This window comes from Amborella trichopoda, chromosome 1 (assembly GCF_054954075.1).
Source record: "Amborella trichopoda isolate Santa Cruz 75 chromosome 1, AtrichopodaSantaCruz75HAP2 v2.0, whole genome shotgun sequence".
NCBI classification, from domain to species: domain Eukaryota; kingdom Viridiplantae; phylum Streptophyta; class Magnoliopsida; order Amborellales; family Amborellaceae; genus Amborella; species Amborella trichopoda.
The window spans coordinates 4,724,008-4,751,096 of record NC_142336.1 but is presented as its reverse complement, the minus strand read 5'-3'; the positions used below and the strand labels follow the sequence as shown (position 1 = coordinate 4,751,096).

General features: G+C 35.8%; 1 protein-coding gene and 1 long non-coding RNA gene across 3 annotated transcripts in view; both read left to right on the top strand.

Annotated features, from left to right (window-relative positions):
- Positions 1-5,382: 5,382 nt before the first annotated feature.
- LOC18427165 (rhomboid-like protein 20) overlaps positions 5,383-27,089 on the top strand; it is a 29,650-nt gene continuing 7,943 nt past the window's right edge. For both annotated transcript variants that reach the window (XM_011622438.3, XM_011622437.3), the window contains exons 1-6: positions 5,383-5,654; positions 5,804-5,904; positions 6,861-7,001; positions 9,701-9,767; positions 10,321-10,472; positions 10,612-10,713. In XM_011622438.3, coding sequence (XP_011620740.1) covers positions 5,630-5,654; positions 5,804-5,904; positions 6,861-7,001; positions 9,701-9,767; positions 10,321-10,472; positions 10,612-10,713 — 588 coding nt within the window. In that variant the 5' untranslated portion in view covers positions 5,383-5,629. The remainder of the gene's footprint in view (positions 5,655-5,803; positions 5,905-6,860; positions 7,002-9,700; positions 9,768-10,320; positions 10,473-10,611; positions 10,714-27,089) is intronic.
- Positions 26,000-26,854, top strand: LOC148783490 (uncharacterized). The gene is made up of 2 exons (XR_016049406.1): positions 26,000-26,120; positions 26,219-26,854. It is a non-coding gene; the product is annotated as an uncharacterized LOC148783490 (long non-coding RNA).

Genomic DNA, 27,089 nt, shown 5'->3' with positions numbered 1-27,089 from the left:
GTAGAGGTCGTTGTACAAATCTCCTTGGAGAGAGAAAGAAAAAAGATTTAGAGACAGCAATAATTACATGTGTTTAAACAGTCTATTTTTAATATTTTCATGTGTTTAGATTCTACTTGATTTGAACCATTTTTAGAGTTTAAAATCTTATAATTAGAGAAGAAAATAGATTCTCAAGCCATCCTTAAACCTTTTTACATCAAAATTACATTTATGATAAAATTTAGAGGTGCGCATTAATTGAATTGTTTATGGTTGCAACCTTATGCAAACCACACCCTTATGATTATAATATTTAAATAATGTATATATATATATAGAGAGAGAGATAAATGATCCTATAGGATCCTCTCCTACCCATGTGTGTAGAACCCCAAAGGGTCACCATTAAATTTGGCACGGATCTATAGAAAAGTCAAGTCTCACACCTATGTGATCACTTTGTTAGAGATCCGTGCGAACTTTAACGGCGATCCTTTAGGGTCCTACACCCATGGATAGAGGAGGGTTCTATATGATCATTACTTATATATATATATATAAAAGAAAAGTTTTCCCAATGCCTATAGGCGAAAATGAGCAGTAATTTCACCTACCCTCATCACCATTCAAAGTTCATCACACGGTCATGATTGTCCAGTAGTATTTCATTTTTTATTTTTAAAATTTTTTTCTACAAATAAGAATGACCTGAAATTTGGAACATGTATGCATCTTAGTGAGCTACACCTAATAAAAATACAAAAAAAATGATTCGTACAAATAAATTGATTAAAATACCCACAAAACTTTTCGGGTATTTTTGTCAATATTTTTCATGTAAATTATTTTTTTGATATATTTCATAGATTCGTCTATTTTTTATAAACACACAATCCAAATTTCAAGTTATTCTGATTTGTATAAAAAAATAAAAAAAATGAAACACTATTGGACAATCGTGACCGTGGGATGAACTTTGGACGGTGATGAGGATAGGCGAAATCACTGTTTATTTTCTCCTATATGGGTTTTTAGTATATTCAATATATATATATATATATATATATATATATATATATATATATATATATATATATATATATATATATATAGTAAACCTTACACCAGTTGGGCAACTATAATGAATAGTAATATAGGAGGAATCCAAGTCATCCGATCTTCATCATATCACCATATGAATTTTTATTATTATATTTATCTTTTTTATTGGTAATATTCTAGGTAATCATTGGACTTTAAAATTTGGGGAAATCAATATAATTTTTTTATATTTTTTAAGAGTAATGATACTACGAGATCCTCCTACACACATGTGAGTAGGACTCCAGAAGATCATCATTAAATTTTGACACAAATCTCTAAAAAAGTTATCAATAAACCCATTCACCTAAGTCCCACACCTATGTGATAACTTTTCTAAAGATTTGTGTTAAAATTTAATGGTGTGATCCTTTGGAGTCATACTCACATGAATGTGGGAGGGTTTTATAGTGTCATTACTCATTTTTTAAATAAAAAAAATCCTACAATTTTATACTTTACATCCAATCCATCTTTTTATCATATTTTTGCCCAAATTGCCCCCAATGTAGCACTTGTAGTGGTGCACCTAATTATTCTTCTTGTGATAAAACGGGTTCGGCACTTCAACTGCAAAACCTACTATTTTGGAAAAAAAAGATGGACTCGGTAAATGAAGTACCAAACTGCCAAAAGAATTTGTCTCTGTGGATTCCTTATTTCAATTGTGGAACCCATATGTTTTCAGTTAAGAAGTGCTTAACGAAATGTCATTAAAAATTGTATTGTCTTATGGGTTTGATCAATAGGACCAATGTTTTAGTTGAAGGGACCATAATCCCTAAAATTGGAGGATCATTTAAACACAGGTGGTCCAACCGACCACAACCAAAACATTTTTTTTTGTGAGTTTGGGTTCACTCGTTGAAGTGCCAATACTGGCGAACTCCGCAATCACACTATACAATGTACTACTTTTAATGTGAAAGAATATTTCAAAGTATTAAATATATTTATGGGTTTGGCATTTGACGTGCTAGGCGTATTTCGACACGTATCCAGCGAGTGCCAAACCAATGAAAACCTAAAAGAAAAACTAATGGGAGACCGGGACTTTTGGTATACAATAAGAAATTTATGGCCAAATTTTTAATTTAAAAAATAAAAAATATTTTTACATAAATTTCCTAAAAATGTATGATTAATGTAATTCTTATTATGAAATAACTTTCTATTAAAATCAAGATTAATATTATTCTTATTATGAAATAACTTTCTATTAAAATATGTAAATATCAAACTATTACATAATTAAAAAACATGAATATGTTATATATTTTACAAATGTTAAAGTTGACGATAACCTCAAGTGTATATCAAAATTAAATATAAAAAACACTATCCAACATTATACTTTAGTTTACAATGTAATTGTTCTATCTTTTCAAATTGCCCCATGTTCGAGGTATTGACATTCTTTTTCTTAATATGTAAATAAATTTGGAATTTATTTACACATTTCAAAAATACAAATTAATATTATCCAAGTTTCTTATCGCGATAATAACGGGAAGCCTTCAACTATCGCAATATTTTAATTTTAATTATTCTTGGCATTACAATTTATGGTGATTATATAAAGGAAAAATATCATTAAAATGATTAAACCCCCTCTAGAAAAGGGAAAAGTATGTCGTCCACAACATGTGGATGGGTGGAACGGTGTACAAGAATTGAAATTCCATATGGCCATATCCAACGACCGAAAACTAGTCTCATATTTTATTTTTTATTTAAATAAAAAACTTATCTAAATTTTGGAGTGTATGTAAATTTCAACAAACATAATTAAATAAAAATAATTAAAAAATATTTTAAATAAAAATGACTAAAGTACCAGTAAATTTAATCTAATCAATATTTTTATTCAAAATAGTTTTTTATTTTTATTCAATCTTACTTATAAAAATAAACCTAAAACCAAAATTTTGAATTAATATTATTTTTAAATAAAAATTAAATTAAAAATAAAAAGAGATTTACTATCGGCCATTAGATGAGCATGCTTCAATGTGAACTATTAAAAAGGTGCATGTGTAGCTCTGGACACAATATCAACCCCAAGAAAAGAATGAGGTGGCTAGGCCGACAATGTTACTTCTGTAGAATTCATTTCATTTAAGTACCTCTTCAAGAATTATGTTAAAAGAATACCGAAGCTTTCTTTATCCAGTTTGTAACTTTGGAAAAATAAGGCTATTTTGATATTATGGCCCAATTATGCAATTTGTGTTTAATGATCTAAATACTGATGTTCATTCCAAATTCAAAACCAGAATATGCTTTTTAATTGATACACGTCATTTGGAGTTTAGAACGATGAACAAATTGAGGCATTTTGATAATTTGACCCACTAAAGTTACCGAGCTAAAAAAAAACATATGCATCTTTATTGTTCATAAGTTCCAAACCCAAAAAAAATGTTTTTGAATTAGAATTGAAAGAAGAAAAAATCTATAGGTCATTTATCTAGAGTGGCTAAATCACCAAAATGCCTCATGTGCATAGGATTCCAGCCCAAGAACAACGACAGTTTGAACATTTTCAACAAAATAATTTTTTAAAAAAGCTATTGAAATAATTTCTGAAAGTTAAATTAGTTTTATTTAACGACCCCATTCATATTTGGAAAAAGGCTTTTGAAAACTGAAACCTTACTTGCATAAATAAGGTTACAACAATCTATGCTATCCATTTATTTGGGGGATTGTTTACAAATAGATAATTTATCTTTTGCATATGGAGGTCACGAATCATTCTTATACCTTAAATTTTAAAATAAGTGGTTGTAAGAGTGCATCGGGTAAAAATCTACCTAGAATTAATTTTAGGATCCCTAATTTTGGAGATGTATCCTCTTCAACCTATAGATGAACATCATTAATTTTTTTTTCTAATTGTACCCTCTAGGCACTTGAAAAAACAATGTCTCGAGATTGAATAGAGACCATCCAACTTTTAGATTGTGAGATCTAATTGTTAAAAAACCCAAATTTCAAGTTTTATTTTGAGAATACTTGTCTAATAATTCTTAAGTGGTTCCAAAAAATTTTAGATTGAAACAATCCTCCCAAGTAGGTCTTTTGAGAATGGGATGAGGCCTTCACGGTAGTACCATTAAACTATATGATAAAGTCTTGAACTCTATTCTTACTAAAAGGTAGGGGCTCATATCCCCATTAACTAACCATTTTCTATGAATCGGGCTTGGGTTTGAGTAGTTAGTAATTAACATCAAACAACACGACATCTCAAGTTTGATTCTTCTCCTGAGGAAGCATAGTATGGGTGCTCGCAACTTTACATATTGCCTTAAAAGACAAATAAAAATCTTCATTGTCCAATTAAAATACATGGTGTAGAACTTTGCAACTTTATTTTTATAAGTAAAAAGTTTATATATAATGTAGAATTAAGGTGCATCTCAAAAATCTATAGGAAAATGTTGTTTTGATGTTAGAAAATCCTTTAATGGATCGTCACAACATCGAGATATATGAATATGAAAAAAAATAACAAACAAAGATTTCAATTCACAAAAATATTGCAACTTGAAAATTTTATCTGGACCGTCCATTTAAAAATTTTCATGTGTTTATGGATCTACTTGATTGGAAATATTTTTAGTATTTGAAATTTTATAATAAGAAATGAAAATAGATTCTTAGGCAATCTTAAGAATATTTTACACTTATAATAAATTTTGGATGTGCATCTTATTTTGATTGTTTAAGGTTGCAAGCTTATATAAATGTTTTACTTTTTATAAAAAAGATTACATCTTGTACGGAGTAAAAACTGCACTCTTCATATTTTTAGGTGGTTTGAATAACTTATTAGTATATTTCATGAAATGGAAATAAATTAAATTGATTTATTAGAAATTATTACGATTAAAAGGATGAAGGGTGCGGTTTGTATACTAAACAATCAAAATAAAGTACACTTTCAAATAGTATAAAAAAATATGGTTTTAATGTTGGAAATCTTTGTAATAGCTTAAAAATAAATTTTCATATATGATTATAAATTTTAAGGTTTAAAAAATAATGTCGATCAAACATATCTATAAAAGTTAAAAAATTTTAAAAATGATTATCTAAAAATATATTATAAAATACATTATTTTCAAGATTTAAAATTAATTTTTTTTTTCTAATGTGCCTGCATCTAGAGGTCTGGATGGTCAATCTGAGAGTATAAAAAAACAACCTCTTTTAGTAGGTACCCAAAACTATTAAGGTGAGAGAGAGAGAGCCTTAGAGAGAGAGAGAGAGAGTTGGGGAGAGATAATGGAATTTTGCAGGCAGAGATAAAGGGCACGACTACTTTATCAGTCAAAAATAACCAAAGTGCCCTTGACTCGCCGCAGGCCTTCTGCAAGAATTTGCGACTTCCCCCGTATTCACAGAAGAAGTAGAAGAAGAAAAAAAGGGGGAGAGAGAGAAAAGAGAGAAAAGGAGGTGGAGCAACTGGTTGTAGTTTCTAGAGAGAGAGAGGAGAGAAAAAGGAGGTTGAGCTACTGTTTGGACTTTCTCTCACAAGATGAACAACGGGCCATCTGGGTTCCGTATGTATTCTAGTCCCCTCGAAAAACCCATCACCTAGATCTCTCATTTTCCTTTGAAATCTAGGTTTTCGGGTTCCTTTTTCAATTGTTCTTATTTGGTTATCAAATTTATGAAATTGGTTTTTTTTTTAAAAAAAACTTTTTTGCAGACAATGCTCCTGTTACCAGAACATTCGTTATCGCATGCACTATCCTTACGATTTTTATTGGGATGCAAGGTCGTTCTTCATCGTTGGGTCTTGCAAACCAGGTAGGTGCTGTGTTCATTTTTATGCAATTTTTTTTAAATTTTCTTGAATTTTTTTATTTTTTTATGGAATTTGTGGTTTTCTATATTTTCATATCTGGGAATAAATCATGAAATTCATGCCAGATGTAATTGTCTAAACAAATTTACTGTAAATTTTTTGTGCTTGGTACTTTTTCCTTTTTTGAAAATTATGTGCTTGATGCATTGCAAATATGTCAAACTTCTTAAGTGGGAATTTAGAACCCTTTAATGATCTGGGTTTTATTGTAATGCGATTATGGAATCTTATGATGGTTAACTGGGAGAAATTTTCATTCTTGTGCTGTTTTGGAGCCATTTTGTGAGATCATGGTTCTCTACTTCCCTAAAGGAAAATTTGGGACTGGTCTGTGCTTCCCCTTGATGGTTTCTTTTCTTATTCTTTTTAATGATTATTTTCATTATTATTTAACTAATGGAGTGATAGCTATATTATACACAGTTCTTGAAACTTAATATTGAAATTTTAGTTCACGCGAATTTGTTTGGGCTTTTGACGTACTTTGTGTTTACATACGTTCTGTTTAACTAAAAATGCAGCACTAGATAAACGGTTCAATTGTTTAAACTGTTCTTTTTGTTTCACTCTATATTGAGCCCTTACAGAGATGCGCATGATGGGTCAATTTATAATAAAATACTCTCTTTCTTTAAAATGCTCTGCTTATTTCTTTATAGCTTCATCATTCTAGCTCTAGTCAACCTTGGCAACATTGTTCTCAATTTGTTGTAGAAAGATAATAAATTTCATGGCAACTGCCCAAAAGATAATATAGTTCACGGCATTCTATTTTTTTTATTTTAATTATCACAGTATCACCTATACTTCCCGGGTGCATCAACCTTGCTTGAGGTGTTTTTCTGTTTTCCTACATTTCTTTGATGGAGTTCTAATAGGCTGAATTTCCGTATGGCAGGACATTTTTAAAAAGCTTCGGTTATGGAGGTTAATTTCGTCTATATTTGCATTTTCATCTACTCCAGAGTTGATGTTTGGAATATACCTGCTATATTACTTCCGGGTGTTTGAGAGACAAATAGGCTCAAACAAATACTCAGTAAGTGTTGATCCCTCCCAACGTTGTGATTTAATGAACTAGAAACCCTGCTTAGAAGGAAGAGGGAATCTTCTTGAGCTCATTATGTCGATGATAGTTTGTGGTTATGATGTGATATCTTTTCTTGATTCCACAAAGAGATACTGGGTGTAGGTGCTATATGTTAAAGTTTATTGTAAATGACTTGACATGTTTAAAATAGAACAGTTGACTAGCGAATAATCTGTTTTGGTCGTAGTTTTTTGAGCAAGATACATTATGTCACATTGTGATTCTCTTTTTCTTCTTCAGCGATCGTTTAGTAAATTTTTCTTTAATGGTATATTTCAATCTGTCAAAAGAAAATGAGGTATGAGAAGACTGCCACCTTTCAAGAATGTTGGCGAAACCTTAGAAGCTGACTGTATTAACTCCATGTGGTAGAATAAGTCAAAGGAACCACCTGAACCTGGCAGGATTCTTAAACTAGCCGATCCATCATCAATCTCTCAGTGATAGACTCTTAAAGCACTCAACCGCCGAAAACACTCCTTTTGTGTCACCAAATCTTCTTTGCAAAATATCAATTATTCTCTATCATTAGTATTGAAAACACTCATCACCTAATGATGTGCCATACCCTACCATCAGTGCAATAGAAAAAATGGTCCACAATCTCTCTCATGATGAAATGTAGGTGCTCAATAAGATTTAGGAACCTCCCAAGTTACTGGATGTTTCAATTTTACTATCAATCCAGAACCACGTAGAGGCCCATCATGTATTGGAAATCTCATCTTTTTTTACATAGTAAAGTATAGCAAGCCTATGGCCCCAACTTTCCCTTAACCCGTCCCATGCCCGGGACCGGGTAAAGGGGCTGGGTTGTGTTAGGTAGGCAGCCAATGTAAAATTTTGTCAGAACTCATCATGAATCCTGAAATTAAAGTAGGCGGACCAGGCTTCGTGTAGCCAACCCCAATTAAATGGAAAAAAGCTATGATGATGATGATGATGTTGATGTTCTTTCTCTAGGATAAACTTTCCAATAAGATTCACCAACGTCCCTTGTCCAACAATGCCTAGTTGACAGACACCAACCTTTGACCCACCTTTCCTTAGTCATTGGGTTGCATGTTTCTTCCCAAATTATCTTTTGGACTGTTATGTACTCCCCCATCACAAAGGCAGTTTTCTGGATACAAGACAACTTAGATATCATTTGGTTCAAGTTTTCAAAAACCAAGTATGAAAATGTATCATATATGGATGCTGGGATAATCACTCTAATGAGAGTCACCCTACCTGCTTGAGACAAATGCCTGCACTTTGTTCATGAAAATTTATGAAAGTCCTGGCAACACGCCCACCAGCCACCAAATCAGAGTTAGAAGGTGTGTCAATCTTATAATTGAGAGCCCAGTCACTATTGAAATACTCCAACTTTCGTTTTCATTCCCAAGCATGAATATCCTCTACTTGACCAACTGTCTTATGACTGAAAATTGGGACAAAAATTAATGAAGAAAAGTTAATGCTCAAGGAAAAGAAAGAAGAAAAAAATGAAAGCCTCATGTTACGGCCAGTCTATTAAAATGCCAGGTGAAGCCTAGGCTGCCTAGGGAGGGATGGAATGAGTACCACACAATTGGGTGCAAGAGCATTGCTCATGGCATGGACTGGGTACGACAAGATTGGTCGGACTGTAGAGAGGGGGGGGGGGGGGGGAGAGGGGACTGGGTATTACACGATTGGTCGAATTGGGTTCCAGTACCTAATTTGAATTGCATATTTGCCATGTTATTTGGGTCCAAATACTGCCATCCAAATGCATCTGCATGCAGGGCTTTTAGTGCACAGGAGAAGACATTGCCCAGTACCACTAGATTAGCATCATGTCAACTGGTCAACTACTCAACGCAGTATTAGCTGTGGTTTTTATATCGCATTATCCCTTGTCAAAGCATACCCTTACTAGTTCATTATGTACTTCTGCATATAATCAGATACAAATTTGTTCCCGTGGTCCCTTAGTTGTTGCCCTAATTTTTGAAAGATGTGAGTTATTAATTAATGGTACTCCAGGATTTTATTTCCTTATGTTGGGATTGGGTACTTTTGACACAAAATGCAATTTTCTACATTTCATTGGATTATACTATACTCTATTATATTTCCTTCCTATTATGGATTGTTCTTTTGCTTGTAAACGAAAATGCTATCAGTAACGGTCTAGGGTCATAGAATGTTGTTCCCAGTCCATATTTTTTACTTTATGCTGATTGAAAATCGTACATTTGCAGTTTAAGTTATCCTCAGGTTGTTCCTGCTTGTCAGCACTTTTCTGGTGCCTGCTAGTTAGATTGCTTATTTGACATCAACTCACGTCTATACTTGGCTTGAACTGTTATCCTGTACCAGTCTAGTGAAGTTTCAATAAAATTAGGAACCTTGGCCAGAGATATATGTGCAGAACTTGAAACTAGTTCTTGTGCCATATGAACCTTGGTCAGAGATATATGTGCAGAACTTGAAACTAGTTCTTGTGCCATATGAACCTTGGTCAGAGATATATGTGCAGAACTTGAAACTAGTTCTTGTGCCAAATACTTTTCTGAGACATAAATTTTGACCAGTTAGGTAAATTTGGTTTTACCAATCCTTTTGGTGCAAATAGTTTTCAATGGGTTTCTCTTAGAGCCAATTCTTTAATCATGCAGGTCTTTATCTTGTTATCTGTCATACTTACAGCACTGTTTGAGGCCATTGCTCTGTTGCTGCTTAAAGGTATGCTGTGCTAATTAAACTTTGATAGATGTTCTTCTTTTTTTTTTTAAGTTTGGATATTGGTTTAACCGCTCATTTGGGTTTCTCATACGTGCGATATGCAGTTGTCAAACAAACATTACAGAATCAAAGAGTGCAATGAATACATTTGTTTCCTTTGCTATCATCATAGGATTCTAAACATGCCATAATGCGCAATTACTGACAATTTGAGCTCTCAATCTTAATTTTTAAAAAACATATTATACGAGTTACATGTCTATGTATGGTTCACAAACTGGCCATCCATAATTTGTTCTCATCAATGAATGGTGGAAAAAAGCAGTTGTTCCATTTTTAAGTCCATATTGTCCCATCAGTTGAACAGGTACATCTCCACCATCCATTGAAGAGGACCGATGGGGAATGGCTGATCTGCAGATCATATGTTAGAGAACAACATTTATACCATATAAGCCCTTTCTCATTTTGCGGAAATAGAAAACATGCTCCAATATCAAGCACGCCCATCATTGCAATGTGTTACATTCTGATTCTTGTGCTTTTTGTGCAGATCCCTCAGTAGGCATACTGGCACCTGGACCTTACGGTCTGATATTTGCTTCTTTCATCCCATTTTACTTTGATATTCCGGTTACAACAAGGTTCCGTATATTTGGTATTCACTTTTCAGACAAGTCCTTTATATATCTCGCAGGGCTTCAGGTAGAAGTTATCATACTAGCTTGTTATTTATTTTATATTGTTTTTCCTTTAATGGTTATTACCTTATAATTTTTTTATTTGGGGATTAAGCTTTCTTTGGTCAAGAAAATGATTTTATTTGAGTTTTATGCCCTTGTAGCTGCTTCTGTCATCCTGGAAGAGATCTCTCCTACCGGGCATATGTGGGGTTCTGGCTGGCATATCATATCGCCTCAATGTTTTTGGTATTCGCAGAATAAAGGTATTTAACTGAATTAGGTGGCTCCTTTTTACCCTGGAATTAAGCTAATGCAGTAATTGATACAGTTTAGCAGTAACTTCTTTTTATCATTAGGGTGTATATCTGGAAAATGATAAGCCAAGCATAATTCAATCAAATAGTGTAAGGTATGCAGTACTTCGAAAGAACATCCACTGTTCATTTATGAAGATGTAACTTTTTTTTATCATGAGGTTGCACATCTGGAAAATCATCATCATAGCCTTTTCCCAATTAATTGGGATCGGCCACACGAATCCTGATCCACGATTCTATTCTATTAAAGGTCATACCCTCAGTGAGGCCATGAGTCTCATATTTTTTCGGACTACTTCCAACCACGTCTTTTTGGGCCTACCCTTTGCCTTTTTCAGTCTTTCCACTTGAACTAACTCGCACATCCTGACAGATATTGTACTTGGTCGGTTCCAGACATGACCAACTCACCTAAGTCTACTCTCTCTCATCTTATCGCTTATTGGTGCCACACCTAAATTCTCCCGAATGGATTCATTTCAAATTCTATCCCTTCTTGTGTTGTTACTCATCCATCTCAATATCTTCATCTCCGCTACACTTATTTTATGGTTACATTATTTTTTGTCTGCCCATCTGGAAAATGATAAGCATAATTCAATCAAATGGTGTATGGTATGTAGTACTCCAAAAGAACATCCACTGTTCATTTATGAAGATGAATAATGGATATTAATTTTAACTCGTCAAATGTCGTGGTGGTCTCCACTATGGTTAATCTCCACTTTCCCTAGTAAGGAATGGATAGTGGAGGCCCCTTCAGAGCACCATGTACCATGTACCATATCCCGTTGGATTATGGTATACCTTCAAGGGAATTCACACTAATTTTCAAGATGTTGATTTACTAGTGAAAGGGCGTAATACTTGTGAAAATAGACCTGGCTTCAGAGTCCACGCATATTTCACTTGCTGAAGCACATGTGCGCATTGTATTTGTTTGGGTCTGTTTTGGATCACTTGAAATCCAAATAGGAGTGGAGAATATGTACACCAAGGTCAGTGTGGTTCTGTATGCAGAGGCCTGGGTCGGGTGGTATTTTTGTTGTACTTAATTAATTATGAGGTTCAATGGCTTCTGGATTGATCAAAAGATGATTAATGACTATAGAATGAGTGAGAATTAACTGAACTTAATACCTTATTATAAGTTCACTGTGGCCTACATATGGTACGTAGTCAATTTAAAAAACCTTCCCCAATGGTTTCAGTTTGATATGAAACTTTATAGGTGACTGAAAGTAGTGGCAGTGTAGAATTCTAGGCCATAAATTCAAAAATTTATTCATTTGTTTTATTAATTGCTGGAAATTCTACTTACAAGTGCCACAATTACAATAAAATAGGCCTACTACAATTTAGGTTCTTAATAACTTCATCATCAATCGTCATCTTAATAACTTACTGGCAAAAATAAACTTTATTCAAGATGAATAAAACTTAACAACTTTAGGAAAAGAATAAGCAAGAACAACAATAAATAAAATTAAAATAAATATGGGAAGATTTACTGACTTTTGTCTAGGGTTACCCCCTAGGGCTTAGCGTACCCCTCATTCGATCACCTGACCAATGGTGCACTTGATCCTAAAACCTGTTGAATCTACCAATCTGAAACTGAGAAGCACCTCTTTAGCTCCCTTTTTGAAACTTATGGGGCCAGAGAACTAGGGTCACAATTTGGGTTTCACTAAGAACCCTTTCTCTACCTTGGGGCATGCCACAATTGACACCTCCCCAATTTTAAGGCTTGGGCCCCTCCTTGTCTCTCTCTTTGAGGTGCATGCTACCCCTCCACTTATAAGGGGCTGCGTGCCACCTTTTAGAGAGAGAGGAGAGAGGAGCTAGAGAGAAGAGATGAGACAGAGTGGCGTGAAAAGGAGAGATGAAGAGAAGAGAGATCTGTGTATTAAAATAAGGGGGACCCCCTCGATTTATAGGCCTCTAGGGCAAAGAGTCCCAGTCAGATTAGGAGTTCAACATTATCTAGGATTTTATTTAGTGAGATCATCCATCATGATGTAGAGTGAATATGTAGGAACCTTATCCCTTGAGATTTGGCCATATCTACTTCTAATCCATCTAGAATTTTGACTAGTCAAAACTTATCCTCTAGAATAATCTAGGATAATCTAGAAACCCTATTTTCTTACAAAGCGATAATTAGAATTTCAAATTATTCAAACTTGGTCAAAGATAGCTGGATAACAAGAAAATCACTAAGTCCATTGTTGTTGGCTGCGGGTGCATTCCCAAGAGCAGGAGCTAGTTCGAGTCCGCAAAACCGTGGATTGCTGGAAGCTCGTTGTCCGTACGGTCTTATATCAAGGGAGCAGAATCCTTGTTATAGGGAAGCGTGATTCCATGAGGACGGAATCACAACAATAAGTTTTAAGGGATCGCAAATGATGTGTGGATTTATAGTACCATCCGGCACAAACTTGAATAAGTGCATATGAATCAGTGCCGAATAGAGAAAACATCATATGCATTGAATTATACACTTGAGAACTGCGGTTCAAACCTGCTGGGAATTAGGATCACAATATAGGGATCCACATTCCATCCAATATCACTAGCTGGAATCGTGGGATCAAGGTTCCGGAGTAGGTCCGTGACCTTTCCTACAAGGTTCCAGCAACTATGAAATAATCTTTAAAGAATATTTTCCAACCAAAATAATTTCTTAGAAAATATTCCTCAAAATATTTTACTAAAAAAATGCGTGTCACATAAAAGAGGGTGTCCCAATTAATGGGACATGTGGTCCCTAGTGGGCCCCATGTAATGCCCTCTAGTGGGGGCAACACATGTGGGCTGGGCCCTTAGCCCCTCAATGTGGGTCCCACTAAAATTTATAGATTTTCCAGAATGCCCATGTAATTTTAAAAATTCTAGAAATACGCTTTTAGGGTTTTTATACATTTAAAATTCGTTTTTAGAATTCTAAAAAATTCCTAAAATTCACAGTAACACATTTTTAGTTGAAAACAATATTTTTAGAGTTTTTCGTAAAAATCTAAAATACGTAGAAATACAATTTAAAAATGGATAGATACCTAATGGGTCAAAAAACAAGTGAATATCAAGGCACTATACCCGTGTCAGGATCCACGGTAACTACTGCCTTCTCAAACTATCCCAACGGGATCCATGACTCGCAGTCAAGTGCAAGGGCTCATGATTGACTCATTATATTAGCTAATAAACAATGGAACCATAGTCTCAGTATGTGGATTACCATAGTCTCAATATGTGGATTATAGGTTCTCCCCTTACGAGCAAGTCAAATGCACACATAATGCAAATGGGCACTCTCTCTATGCACATGTACACGTGTCCCTCTATACAAAGTTGCTTTCTAAAATACGGTTGTCATATGTACATGTCGTGCGAAAGTTTTGTTGATGATTTAGCCTCACTCTCCTGGGCCATTCCTCTACACATGAGAGACCATATTGCTCTCCTAGCTTACAAACGGCATCTTTGGGCATCTCTCCAACCTCAACAAAGGTTGACCCACAATAAACCCTTATCGGTAGTTCTTCATGCTCAGGGCAAGGGTTTTGGAATGACCTAGGCCACTACCATAGTACACTCCCACTGAAGTGCACACAAGCTCTCTAGGCCTTTAAAGGCCACAAATCCTAATAGGAATGTGTGAGAAGCCATCTATCCAAATTTCATGTGATTTGGACATCAAAAAGCGGATTAAATAAAATTTAGTGTGGTCAGTTAACAGCATAAAAAAAAACAAAATTTAGTGTGGTCCTCGTTCTCGCAATATATACCAGATTGTGGTTTGACTTTAAAAGGTTAATTGATCTTAGGTTAATTTGAAGCTTTAAGAATCGGTGCAAACATGCATCATGACCTTGTATGCCAAATTTCGTCTGATTTAAAGATCATAAAGTGGATCTAGGGAAGTTCAGTGCGGCTTTGTCTGCTTGAGCCTACAGGGTGGTATTCATTTGATGGCCTCCTTGGACAAGGACTAAATGATTTCGAGGATCTTTAGACTTCCCAATGCTTTAAAATCTTTGGAATTGAGGTTAAGTTCTAGATAAGGGTGAGCATGACTGAAACTTATCACTTTGGGAAGTAATGATTTCTGATAACTTTCGGATCCACATGTGTTGTGATCAAAGAAATGTGTGAGAATGTGATAAGGATCAACCTGCACTGTTGTAAGAAGCCCTATCTTAATGAAATCGGAGAGAACCTTCATAAACCAAGGATTATTTGCTATACGTAGCAAACATCATTGTGGAAGATCGAAAAGTCTCATTTCAGGAGCACTGAACCTTCCATATTTGAGTGATTTTATGATTGAATTGCAAGGTTTTAAAGAGTTGACACTATACCATGATGGATTTGCAAGGATTTCAAATATTCGAGTTTCTTCCATAATTATCCATATAAATTGGTTAGGTTTATTCCTTATTGGATACCCAATCAATTTATAAAGATATTAGGTCATAAAAATTTCATGTTTTGGAGTGATTTGAGGATGAAGATTGCGTGCTCTTCGGATATTTCTGCCACACGGTAGTGAACTCGAGGCTTTCAATCTGAAAATTCAGGGTTGTTGCCATGGGATAAACATCAAGATGATATATCTTTATCCTTTGGGAACCTAAGCTGCTAATATTAGCATTGTTAGATCTTATTTTGAACTATTTACAAAAGTATTGTGGTACCTATTTACAAAAACATAGGAGAAATTCAGAATTATGCGAACTATCGAGAGATCAAACATATGGGCCACACTATGAAGCTCTGTGAGAGAGTGAGTGAGCAATGACTTAAGGCATGAAACGAGTGTATCAAAAAACCCATTCGGTTTTATGCCAGGGAGTTCAACAATTGAGGCTATTTTCCTTTAGGCAACTGATTGAGAAGTTTAGGGCGAAGGGAATAGACCTCCACATGGTCTTTATTAATCTAGAGGATGCTTATGATAGAGTACCTCAAGATTTGATTTGATGGGTGTTAGAAAAGAAAGGAGTCTCCAGACACTACATCGACTTGGTAAGAGATATGTACGAGGGAGCGCTAACTAGTGTACGAACAACTAGTGGAGAGACAAGTGAGTTTTCAGTGACAATAGGTTTACATCGGGGGTTAACATTGAGCCTATACTTCTTTGTCTTAGTTATGGATGACTTAATTAGGTACCTATAAGATGAGGTACCGTGGCGCATATTGTTTGCAGAAGTTTTGATCGATGAGACAAAAAATGGTGTCAACACAGTTAGAACTTTGGAGGGATGCTATGGAATCTAAAGGTTTTAAAATTAGCCGGACTAAGACGGAGCATATGGAATGCAAGTTTAATAATAATAGAAATAGAGACGACGGAGTAGTTAAGATTGACGGCCAAAAAATATTGAAAAGAATGCATTTTCGATATCTTGGGTCGATAATTCATGAAAATGGAGAGATTAGGGAAGATGTCGCACATAAAATTAGAGCTCGGTGGGCAAACTGGAGAGGTGCAACCGGAGTTTTATGTGATCCCCGCGTACCAATGATGTTGAAGGGGAAGTTCTATAGGACAGGTGTGACACCTGCTTTGCTTTATGGGTAGAATGTTGGGCGGTCAAGAAACAACATACCCATAAAATGAATATAGCTGAGATGTGGATGTTGAGATGGATGAGTGGCAAGACAAGAAGGGATAGAATTTGAAATGAATACATTCTGGAGAATTTAGTGTGACACTAATAGGCGATAAGATGAGAGAAAGTAGACTTAGGTGGGCTGGCCATGTGTGGCGCAGACTTAGTACAACACTTGTTAGGAAGTGTGATTTCGTTCTAGTGGAAGGCTCAAAAAGGGGAAGGGGTAGTAGGCTAAAAAAGACATGGTTAGAAGTAGTGAGAAAAGATATGAAGACTTATGGTCTCACTGAGGATATGGCCCTTAATAAAACATAATAGCGGACCTGGATTCATATAGCCTACCGAATTAGTTGGGAAACGGCTCTGATGATAATGATAATGATGAAGATGAGATCTTATATTGAACTATGGGATTCGCCCCATTGCTCAAATGACAATTATCTCTCCAACAACTTACTGGAGCCTCTACAAAAGGCTGCGAATCATGATGTTCAGTAGAGAGATGTGGTCATAGAAGGGGAGACTCTGCCAAGTTGAAATCAGAGACGTTCCAGAGCCTTAGAGCATTAGGGATCTACAAAATTTTTTCAGAGAAAGCGGAAATTGAGATCGAGTTTGATGAAACAATCAGGAGTTTATGACAAGAGCAAGAAAGCACATACTTGCAACCTATAAGCAAAGTCATGGAGATGCGATAAGTTTTCGAGCATTATACAATCTGTATTTTCTTTTCTTGAATTAAGCTTTATATCACATCAATCGACATAACTAATCGAATGTAAAAGAGAAGAGGTTCCTCTGGATCTTGAAACTCTTGGACCCAGTATATTAATAAAAAGCTCTCTGTTTTATACCTGAGTATAATTAGTATCTTCTAGTGTTCTCTGGCTTGCCGCTGGTTTGACTTTCTTCCATTGGATCCTGTATTTCGATCTGGTACACTTGCACATAGTGCCATGGAAATATAGGTTTTTTCTCGAGTTCTTTCATGTTCCTCATATTGATTCCCTGTCATTTCATTTCAGTCCCTTGTTAAGTATGCTTAAATATATGGGCATATCAGCTCATTGAATCTTCAAGATACTTTGAATAAAAGATAAAAATTAAAGACGAAAGAAATTGATTTCTTCTCTTGTAGCATTCTACGAAGGCTACAAGCTTCATATTTTAACCAGAGTTGAACTGATTTTCTCTGTAAGTTACCAAGTCCCTAGTAATATTTGAAATATGGTCTCCACATTAAAGCTGTAAAATGTATATCTTAATGTTTGGGGTGATTTTGTAACCCTAGAGTTTTATATAAGATGACCTAAGTCATACCATTCTTACTGTAATGCATTGTATAAGAGATGTCTTCACATATGGCTAGGGATATGCGCTTGGAGTTCTAAATGTAACTAGCAACCTGCTAACACAGCTTTATTAACGTTGAATATGTCATCTGCCAAACTATGCGTCGCCATCACCCATGGTGACAAGGTGCTGTCATTGTCCGATGGCTTCAATAGGCCAAAGCATTATCTGACGATATATGCGTTGCCTGACAAGGTGATGGTCGTCATCTACAAATCTAAGACGACTTAGCAAAGTATATTGACATCTTTTGTCAAACGGTCCTTCAAGTTCTATGAGTCAACACTGACTGACAACTTGATTATTATCAAAATCGTTAGGGAACTTATTATAGTCATAATGGCTAGATAAAACAATGGCCACACTGAGGATAGAGTTCCACATGTCTCTTCAACAATCACCGGCTTACCATAGCTGTGAGGCTGACACATATGCTATATGTTTAACTTAAGCTGAACTCTATTAATGTTTACCATCAATGCCAACTGGAGCCTGGAGATATAACCTACATTTCCACATTCCACAAACAAACACCTAGAGTGATTATAGCATTTTTAAGATGTCTAGTATACTCTAATACTATATGGTTAATGTCCTGTGAGACTAATGCTCATATATAGCTAATGTCTCTACTTTGATAAGGACATCTTATGATGCCATATTTGATAATATCACTTGTGAATCAATTATTTGATAAGGCAATCTTATGATGCACTAGTTCTATACAATTCATGCCTTTCACGGCTCATATCCTATACAACCCATGCCTCATTTGGTTCATGGCATATGCGAAGAATGTCCCTGGGCTCGTGGCTCGTGCCAATACGGCTCATGTCTCACAGGTTGATGCCATGTAGGCTCATAACCGATATCCTACATTTTACGAGCATCTCTCTCTCTCAATCAAAGTGTCTCAAAGTGCTGTAGCTTCTGCTATGGTGGCAACATCTCAGAAATTTACGAAGGAAGAAATATGGTGGCACAATCATGTCTAGCCATCTTAAGGATGCAGCTTCTAAGCACCATGAATTCATATGGATAAGGGACATTAAATGTGACTAACAAACCTTGTTTTTAACGAAACATTGAAGTTGAGCATAAGCTCATCCTTGTGCGACACCTCTCTCACTTCTGCTCTATAATACAGAATTCATATTCCATGTGCACTTCACAACAAGACACTTATGTTGCTATAGCATGCTCTAGCCATCTGGTTAAAGCACATTTAGTCTGTCATGCATGCAATGTTTCATGGCTTTCTTATGCCAACTAATCGCATTTTTCTTGGTATCGCTTGTTTTCAATGGCTCCACTCTTTGAGTACGCACACGATCTTTTAACAAAACTCTAAAGACATCTCTATAAATACAAAGGCAGCCACACTTTATCTGGACCAAGAGAAACCACAGGATCTTCCGAGGCAATAGGTCTTCAACTGAAACCTTGGTCGAAAAGATCAAAACTTCTGTCATCTTTTGGCCTTCAACCCCAAATGCTTCAAGCGCTTCTCCTACTCTGCTTTCTACATGGACCGGAAGGCAATGCTTCACCTGAGGTGCCCCCATGTTCCCCGAGCCTCCCTGTGGAGACCACCTGAACCAGGCCAATCAAAATTTAATTTCGACTGTTGCTCTCTAGGCAACCCCAGCCCGGCGGGCATTGGTGGACTTATTAGAAACCACGAAGGACTGATCCTTGGTTCATTCTCAAAGCACATAGGCCATCTTGCTTCCCAATTGGTGGAGGCCCTTGCCTGCTTCGAAGGCCTTAAACTCTTTGACCCCTTCTAGAGCCAAGTCTTGATCGTCGAAGGAGACTCCAGTAATGTCATATCTTAGGCCTCATACCCTTCAGCCTGCCCCTGGTTGTTCCCCCATATTTTTGATGAAATCTCTTACATTTGTAGGGTTATGGACGTCTCATGGAGACATATTTGACTCTGAACCGAGACCCGACTAGGTCCAGAGTCCCCAGACCCAGACCTGAATTGTTTATAAGGAACCCAAATTCGACCTGGACCCAACTTGAAAATAAAAAAACAAAGACAGGAGAGAGAGAGAGAGAGAGAGAGAGATATCGAAACCCCAAAAAAAGAGAGTAAAGTTAGTTATGAGAGGATTAATCCACACCGTTCATCTTTGAATAATGGTGGGGATTAAACACATATTTCATAAAAATGTTATATATATATGCATTATTTAAATTTTATAACCAATGGTTTAAAAATCGCCGAGTCGGCACAGAATCGGCCGATTTGACCAGGGAATTGATAATCCCATGCCGATTCTCACTTATAATCGGAAATCGGACGTGTCTAGAAGCGAACCAGCGGATTTGCAGCGATAACTCGGCGATTCGCTACAGTGACACGGGCAAGTCGCTACAGTGACGGGCGATTTCGAATGGTAAGGGCAAACTTTTGCAATTTCTTAAAAATTTCAGGACATACAATGTCAACTGTATTCCACGGAGACCACATAGCACGTCACTCACGTGCACCTGCCAGCACACTCTCGTTAATGGTCAGCAACCACACCATTTATACCATAAAAATCCTCTTTAAAAGTTCGATGTGGGATAATTCCCATCATTCCACAAGGAATTTCAAAAGCTTCTTCAAAAATTCAAAAGCGTTGGACTTTTTAAAATTTTGGGGGCATAACAACGTCAACCGTGTTCCACAGGGACCACATAACACACACAACACGTCATTCACAATGCTTTTCACGCACCTGCCAGCGTACACGCGTTAATGAGCAGCAACCACACAATTTATACCATCTAAATCTTTTTCAAAAGTTTGATGTGGGATAATTCCAAAGTGGTGTGAATTTTATAAATAGCTCTCTCTCTCTCCTTATATGTATAACGTATAAAGTAAATTACATACTTTATATGTATAAAATAAATTACATACTATAAAGTAAATTACATACTTTATAAATAGCTCTCTCTCATATGTATAATGGTGTATAAATTAAATATTTTATAAATAGATCTCTCACTTATACAATGACATCTGTCAAATGAAATAGTCTATAAATCTTTTTAAGATAAATTATATTTATTTATTTTTAAGATTTAATCTTTTTTAAGATTAATTATATATTTATTTCTTTTTTATGATAGACAAATATAAAGTGCATATAATCTTTAGTTACATATAATTGCAAAAATAAAATGCTATTTAATAATTTACAAAAATTAACATAATTATATGAAATTGTTGTTTGTTTATGTGAATAACTTAAATATAATTATGTTAAATTTATGTCAATATAATTATGTTTATGTACACTAAATTATTTTTAAATTATATGGAAGTTTGTTCTAAGATTTTTAAATTATTTTGATTTTATTAAGCTATTTCCAAAAAAAATCTAAATTTACCTACCCAAATAAAACATAAAAATTCTATTAGGCTATTATCTCAAGGGATTATTTCATTAGATGATTAATAATTAATTAAGTAGTTAATTGAGATTAAATATTAGTACTAGCTCATAGGATATTAAAAAAATAAATAAATACTAATTCTAGTTTATTGAATATTAAAAAATATTAGTGTAGAGGATATTTTAAGAGAGAAAAGTAACACTAACTGATACCACTTTAGAATTTATTTCTACATTGATAACCAAATATTTTATTTTATTTATTTTAATTTATTTGTATTATAAATTATGTGATGTACTATTTTTTCTTACAGTTAATAATACATTTTAAATTAGATGATATTATAAGATATTTTGGATTTGTCATTATTTATATAATAAAATAAACTATAAAATATAAACCAACAATTTTAATTTCAGTATATAATATTATAGTTTGTTAGGTTGTATTAATTTTGGATTATAATTAGTTAGGTTGTAATAATTTGCGTTTTTTTTAGCGGATTAGGGTTTTCCGCCAATTCAAGATTTTGGTGGCCATTGTTTCATCGATTTAATCCAATTCTTTATTGTAGTCAATGTATGATTATATACTTCATCCATGATAATTCTATGATTTTTCTTTTGTGTGATGCAAATTTAATGGTAAACATAAGTTCATATAGGGAAAGAACATCTCAATATTTGCATATTGATGAAAAAAATGAAAATTAATAATGTAGTACCCCCATTTCTTATTGAATTCCTAAAAAACAACATTTATAATGAATTTTAATAATTTTTTGGATTTTTTTTAAGGCTTAATTTGAATGAGTCGGCCGATTCTCGATCCAGATCGCCGATTCACCTATCCGGATGGGTTTTTGGGGTGCTTGATTCGATCCATTTTTTAAACCACTGGTTATAACTATAAATATATATATGTAAAATTATTTAATAAAATTTGGGTCGGGTCCGGATTAGTTCCTCCTGGACTTGGCCCCTGACCCTAACCCAAATACTATTTGGGTCCAGGATTTGGACCGAGACCTGACCCGCTGGGTCCAAATATTGGACCCATAGGCAGACTTAGGTCGGGTCTCCGTATCAGGTCTTGGGTTCCAATTGCCACCCCTACTTTGGGCCATCTATTGCAATCTTCTTTTTGCAGGGGTCCCCTCCCCTCAAGATGTTTATGGGCGAGTTTTGTATAGTTCACGCTTTATGGTTTTTGTATAGTGCTCTCTGCTAATGGGGAGCATATTTCTTGTATAAAGCTCCCGGCTTGTGGGTGGCCTAATTTTTGGTACAATGTACACTTTATTTACACTCCATACAAACATTAACATATTCAAAAGAGCATGTAGGAGACAAGCAACAAGCAAGAGAAGAGTTACATGAGTGAGCCTATGCAAAGAGCATTGGCATAGAGCATAGGGATAAGAGAGAGAGAGTGTATTCCAGGATTAGTAATTCACTAGAGGAAGACATTTCATATGACGTTGATATGACATCTCTGATGTGCTCACCTTACTTTGATCTTCTTAATTTAGTTGTATTCTCTCTAATATTTTCTAAATACGTAATCATCAAGCATAGGTGTTCTACTTCGATAGATGTAATTAATAAAGATGCCTATATTAATAGAAATCCTTCCAGGGATGAAATTTGGTTCTTCGATGTGTGAATCTTTTGCCTTATCCACTTTCTTTATGGATCCAGATTTTGAACAAACACATGTGTAAGTACTTCCTTAAAGTCACACAGTCGATACTTAGGATATTAGTGATAGAAGTATCATTCACGCCTTGTTGGTCATGCCTTTCTCATGGAATTTGTGGAATAGCTCATTTAGGTGTCCTGTTACCAATGATTCAAAAAGCGGACTGTCCTTCGCATAGGCGGTCCGAAAGGCCTGGGCAAATCGCCCCGGCCTAGGCGGCCAACCTGGGCAGTCGATCCCTAGGCAGCCGCCCAGGAGCGGAAACTGATTTCAGTAGGGGCAATTTTGGTTTTTTTTGTTTTGTTTTTAAGGGCCAAAATTTAGGGTTTTAGATTCATTTGAACCCTAAAACGTGTTGGATCCAGTTTTAGAGAGAGAGAGCCCCCAAAAATCTACTTTTTGGTGAATTTTTTATGATCGAAGGGTATCTCAAAGTTAACAAAAATTGATCAAAACATCACCCATTGATATTAGGGTAGACCAGTTTGCTCTCGATATAAGGGATTTCTTTTAGGGCGGATTCATCTATATCTAGTTCTATATTCTATTAACCACGGAAATAGGAAGATGGCTGAACAACCTTGATTCCTGGAATTGCTCCCAACCCAACTGCAAATCGCTTTTCTACCGAATCTTCTTTCTCAGTTGCAAGGTTGTTAATACGTATGTACTTCTTTAACGCATCATTCACTGCGGCTAACCCAACCCTATCATTTAAGAAGGGGCTTCGATCTCTTGACTGCTTCCATCAACACCAGGGCGAAAAATCAGAAAGTGAGGGGAGAGCTACTTCTCTAATAGTATGGCCGATTATACAGATTCTTATTGATCGACATTAACTCTTCAAGGGCAAGGGGAGCAACAATAGGAGCGGCGACGGTATCCACTCACTAATGCCAGCTTTTCATTCGATCACTCTATCGTTCAGCAAGCCACACTAATCCAGATATTGGAGGGGACCAACTAATAAGGGGGGATTGATCGGGAGCAGAGTCTGCCTTGCCAGCAGCATTTCCCCTTCCATCTGTGCCTCTATCTGAAGCAGTTGTGATATTGTCAAGCAGTCAGCAGCATCGATTAGTTGACCCGGGGATTCAAAAGAAAGTCGGGTGCATAAGATAGGGCTATCCGGCAACACTGCATATCGCTAGCTACTTTTTTATGTTTTGCAAAGTTATTAGGGGGTTTTTTAGAAGATTTTGAGTATTTAGAAGCATCTTTGAGGTGAAAGTTTGAAGATTGAGCAATCAAACTCAAAGTAAGTGATTTTTTTTTATTGCTTTAGTAATTTGCATTATTTTTGGGATGTCTTCTTCGTGATCTAATAGGAGTGGTGATCCCGGTTGGCAATATGACTATAACCCATATCCTAATGATAAAAATTGCATAAGATGCAAGTTTTATGAAAAGGATACAAAAAGGGGCATAAACCGGTTCAAGAAACATCTTACCGGTATCAGGGGGGATGTTGCCCCATGTAAAAAGACTCTTGATGCTGTTAAAGAGGAAATAAACAATTTTTTGAACATGGTGAAAATGAAAAAAGATGTGAGATCTGCCTCTATAGCAAAGATTTTTTTTGGGTTCGGGTCAATTTTGATGATGATGATAGTGATGAGGAAAGGGATGGATATCAAGAGGTTGAGCAATCCGTTATTAAGGGAAAGGGGAAGGGAGTTGTAATTGCTTCTGGTTTTGGGACTACGAAGCCTCGGGCTAGAGGCCCTATGGATAGTTTTTTACCTCGGCTTGACCCTGAGGTTGCAGGAGAGAACAAAAAAGCAAACCACCATTGAAAATAGAATCAAGAAGGGAGAGATAAAGTTGCGTATTATCTTGCTACATGGTTTTATGAGATGGGCATTCCTTTCAATACCTCTCGCTTAAGCAGCTTTTATGCTGCAATAGAGGCAGTTGGTCAATTTGGCCTTAGGATGAAACCGCTAACCCCATATGAGCTTTCAGAGCCTTTTTTAAAAAAGGCAGTGAGTGCCACGAAGGAAGCTGTAGAACTTAAGAAAGATGCATGGGCCCAGCATGGGGTTTCTATTATGACTGATGCTTGGAGTGATAGGAAGAGAAGAAGTCAGATGAATTTGCTTGTGAATTATCCTGCATGGACTGTCTTTTTGAGGTCTATTGTTGCCTCTAATCATATCCATGATGCCTATTACATATCTCAAGTGATAGAGAAGGGAATCAAGGAGGTTGGGTAGCATCTTGTTGTATAGGTTGTCACATACAATGCTGCTCCTAATGTTGCTGCATCTAATTTGTTGCGCATAGCTTGTCCTAGAATCTTTTGGACACCATGTGCAACACATTGTATAGACCTCATGCTTGAGGCTCTTGGCTGTTTAATCGAGATATCAGGTGCAGTGAAGAAGGCCAAGTTAGTTACAAATTTCATTTATAGCCACCATCTAACCCTGAGCATGATGCGTACCTTTACAAAGAAGAAAGAGATTGTGACGCCTGGGGTCACAAAATTTGCAACCTGGTATTTATGCCTAGATAGCATACATTTGAGGAGAGTGCAGTTGAGGCAAATGTTTATCTCAGATGAGTGGAGAGCATGCAAGTGGTCTAAGGATCAAGTTGGGAAGAAGGTGAGAGATATTATACTTTCTAAGGCTTTTTGGAGAAGGGTGAAAGGCGTTCTTAAGGTATTTTCCTCTTGTCAAAGTTCTTCGCATGGTTGATAGTGACAAGCTTTCTATGAGTTACATATATGATACTATGGAGAAATACAAAAGAGAGATAGCCCAAAATTTCAATGATGAAGAAATCCGCTATAGACGTGTTTTTGAGATTATTGATGGGAGGTGGGATAGGCAGCTACATCGGCCATTGCATGCAGCTGGTTATTATTTGAACCAAGCTTTTTTTTATATTGACAAGGATATACAAACAAATGACACAATTATGATTGGATTTAATGAGTGTGTAGAGGTGCTAGTCCCTGATCCTGATGCAGGATATTATATGCGTTGATGAGCTGATAAATTACAAGTTCTCATTAAAGTCTTTTGGAAGTCCAATGACAATGAGGTAAGGGGCCAAAATTGATCCAGCTATTAATAATGTTCTTAAGTTCATCAAGTTAAAGTAATCAAGTAATTATATTATTTATTTATGATGTTATTCTATATCTTTGCAGCCCATTGGTGGAGCCAACATGGGTTTAGTTCTCCAAATTTACAAAAGTTGGCCATTCGGATCTTAAACCTAACCACTTCTTCATCTGGTTGTGAGTACAATTGGAGTACTTTTGAAGGGGTAAGGCTGTAAGGGTAATTTGTATAATTTTATAAATAATACATGAACTATAGGAATTAGATTTTAATTAGTTTCATACTTTCATTTGATTTTGTTAGATTCATACAAAGAAAAAGAACATGCTTGAATCAAAGAAGCTCAATGACCTAGTTTATGTCAAGTACAATCGATTCTTGAAGGATAGGTTTGCTAAGAGAGATAAGAGAGACCCCAGCAGATCAAAACATATGGACCATGCTATGGAGTGGTTAGTTGATGATGTGAGGTTGAGGGGCATGAAGGATTGATATGGGACATGGTCATGGATGCTTCAGGGACATCAGCTGGCCCTCCTAGGGTCACTAGATCTTCTGCACAGAGAACAAGGATGGAGGAAGAGGAGGAAGAAGAGGCTGATTCAGAAGAGATGGAGAAGGACGGGGACGACCAATATGTCAAGGATGGTGATGACTTCGTCGACTCAGATGAATATGATGCCAATACAGCTGACCCAAGATTTTCTGATGCTGAATGAATGATGAATGTTGATTGTTGAATAATTAGTAAACTTTGAAGTTGAACTTTGATTGAAGTATTGTCAATTGTGTATTGAACTATTGAAGATTCTTTTGAGTCTTCAAGTGTTACTTTCATATTTTCATAATTCAATTTTGTTTTCTTCCTCGTGGTGGTGTACTGCAGTACTGGTGTGATACTATTTGATAACTTGGTTTGATAATTTGGTTGGTTGTAAATTTTAAGTTTTAATTGGATATGGAGTATGAACCGACTTATGGATATGATTATGTTTATGAAGTGTGTGCTAAATGCTAATATGTAGTATAATTTGAATTATGTACTGCAATACATATAATTGGTACTGAGATAACTGCACTGGAGAATCCTTATTTGGATTCAACTGGGCCGCCCAGGTTCTGGGCATCCGCCTAGGCGCTGGGCGGCCTGAACCCCCCAGGCAGCCTAGGACCC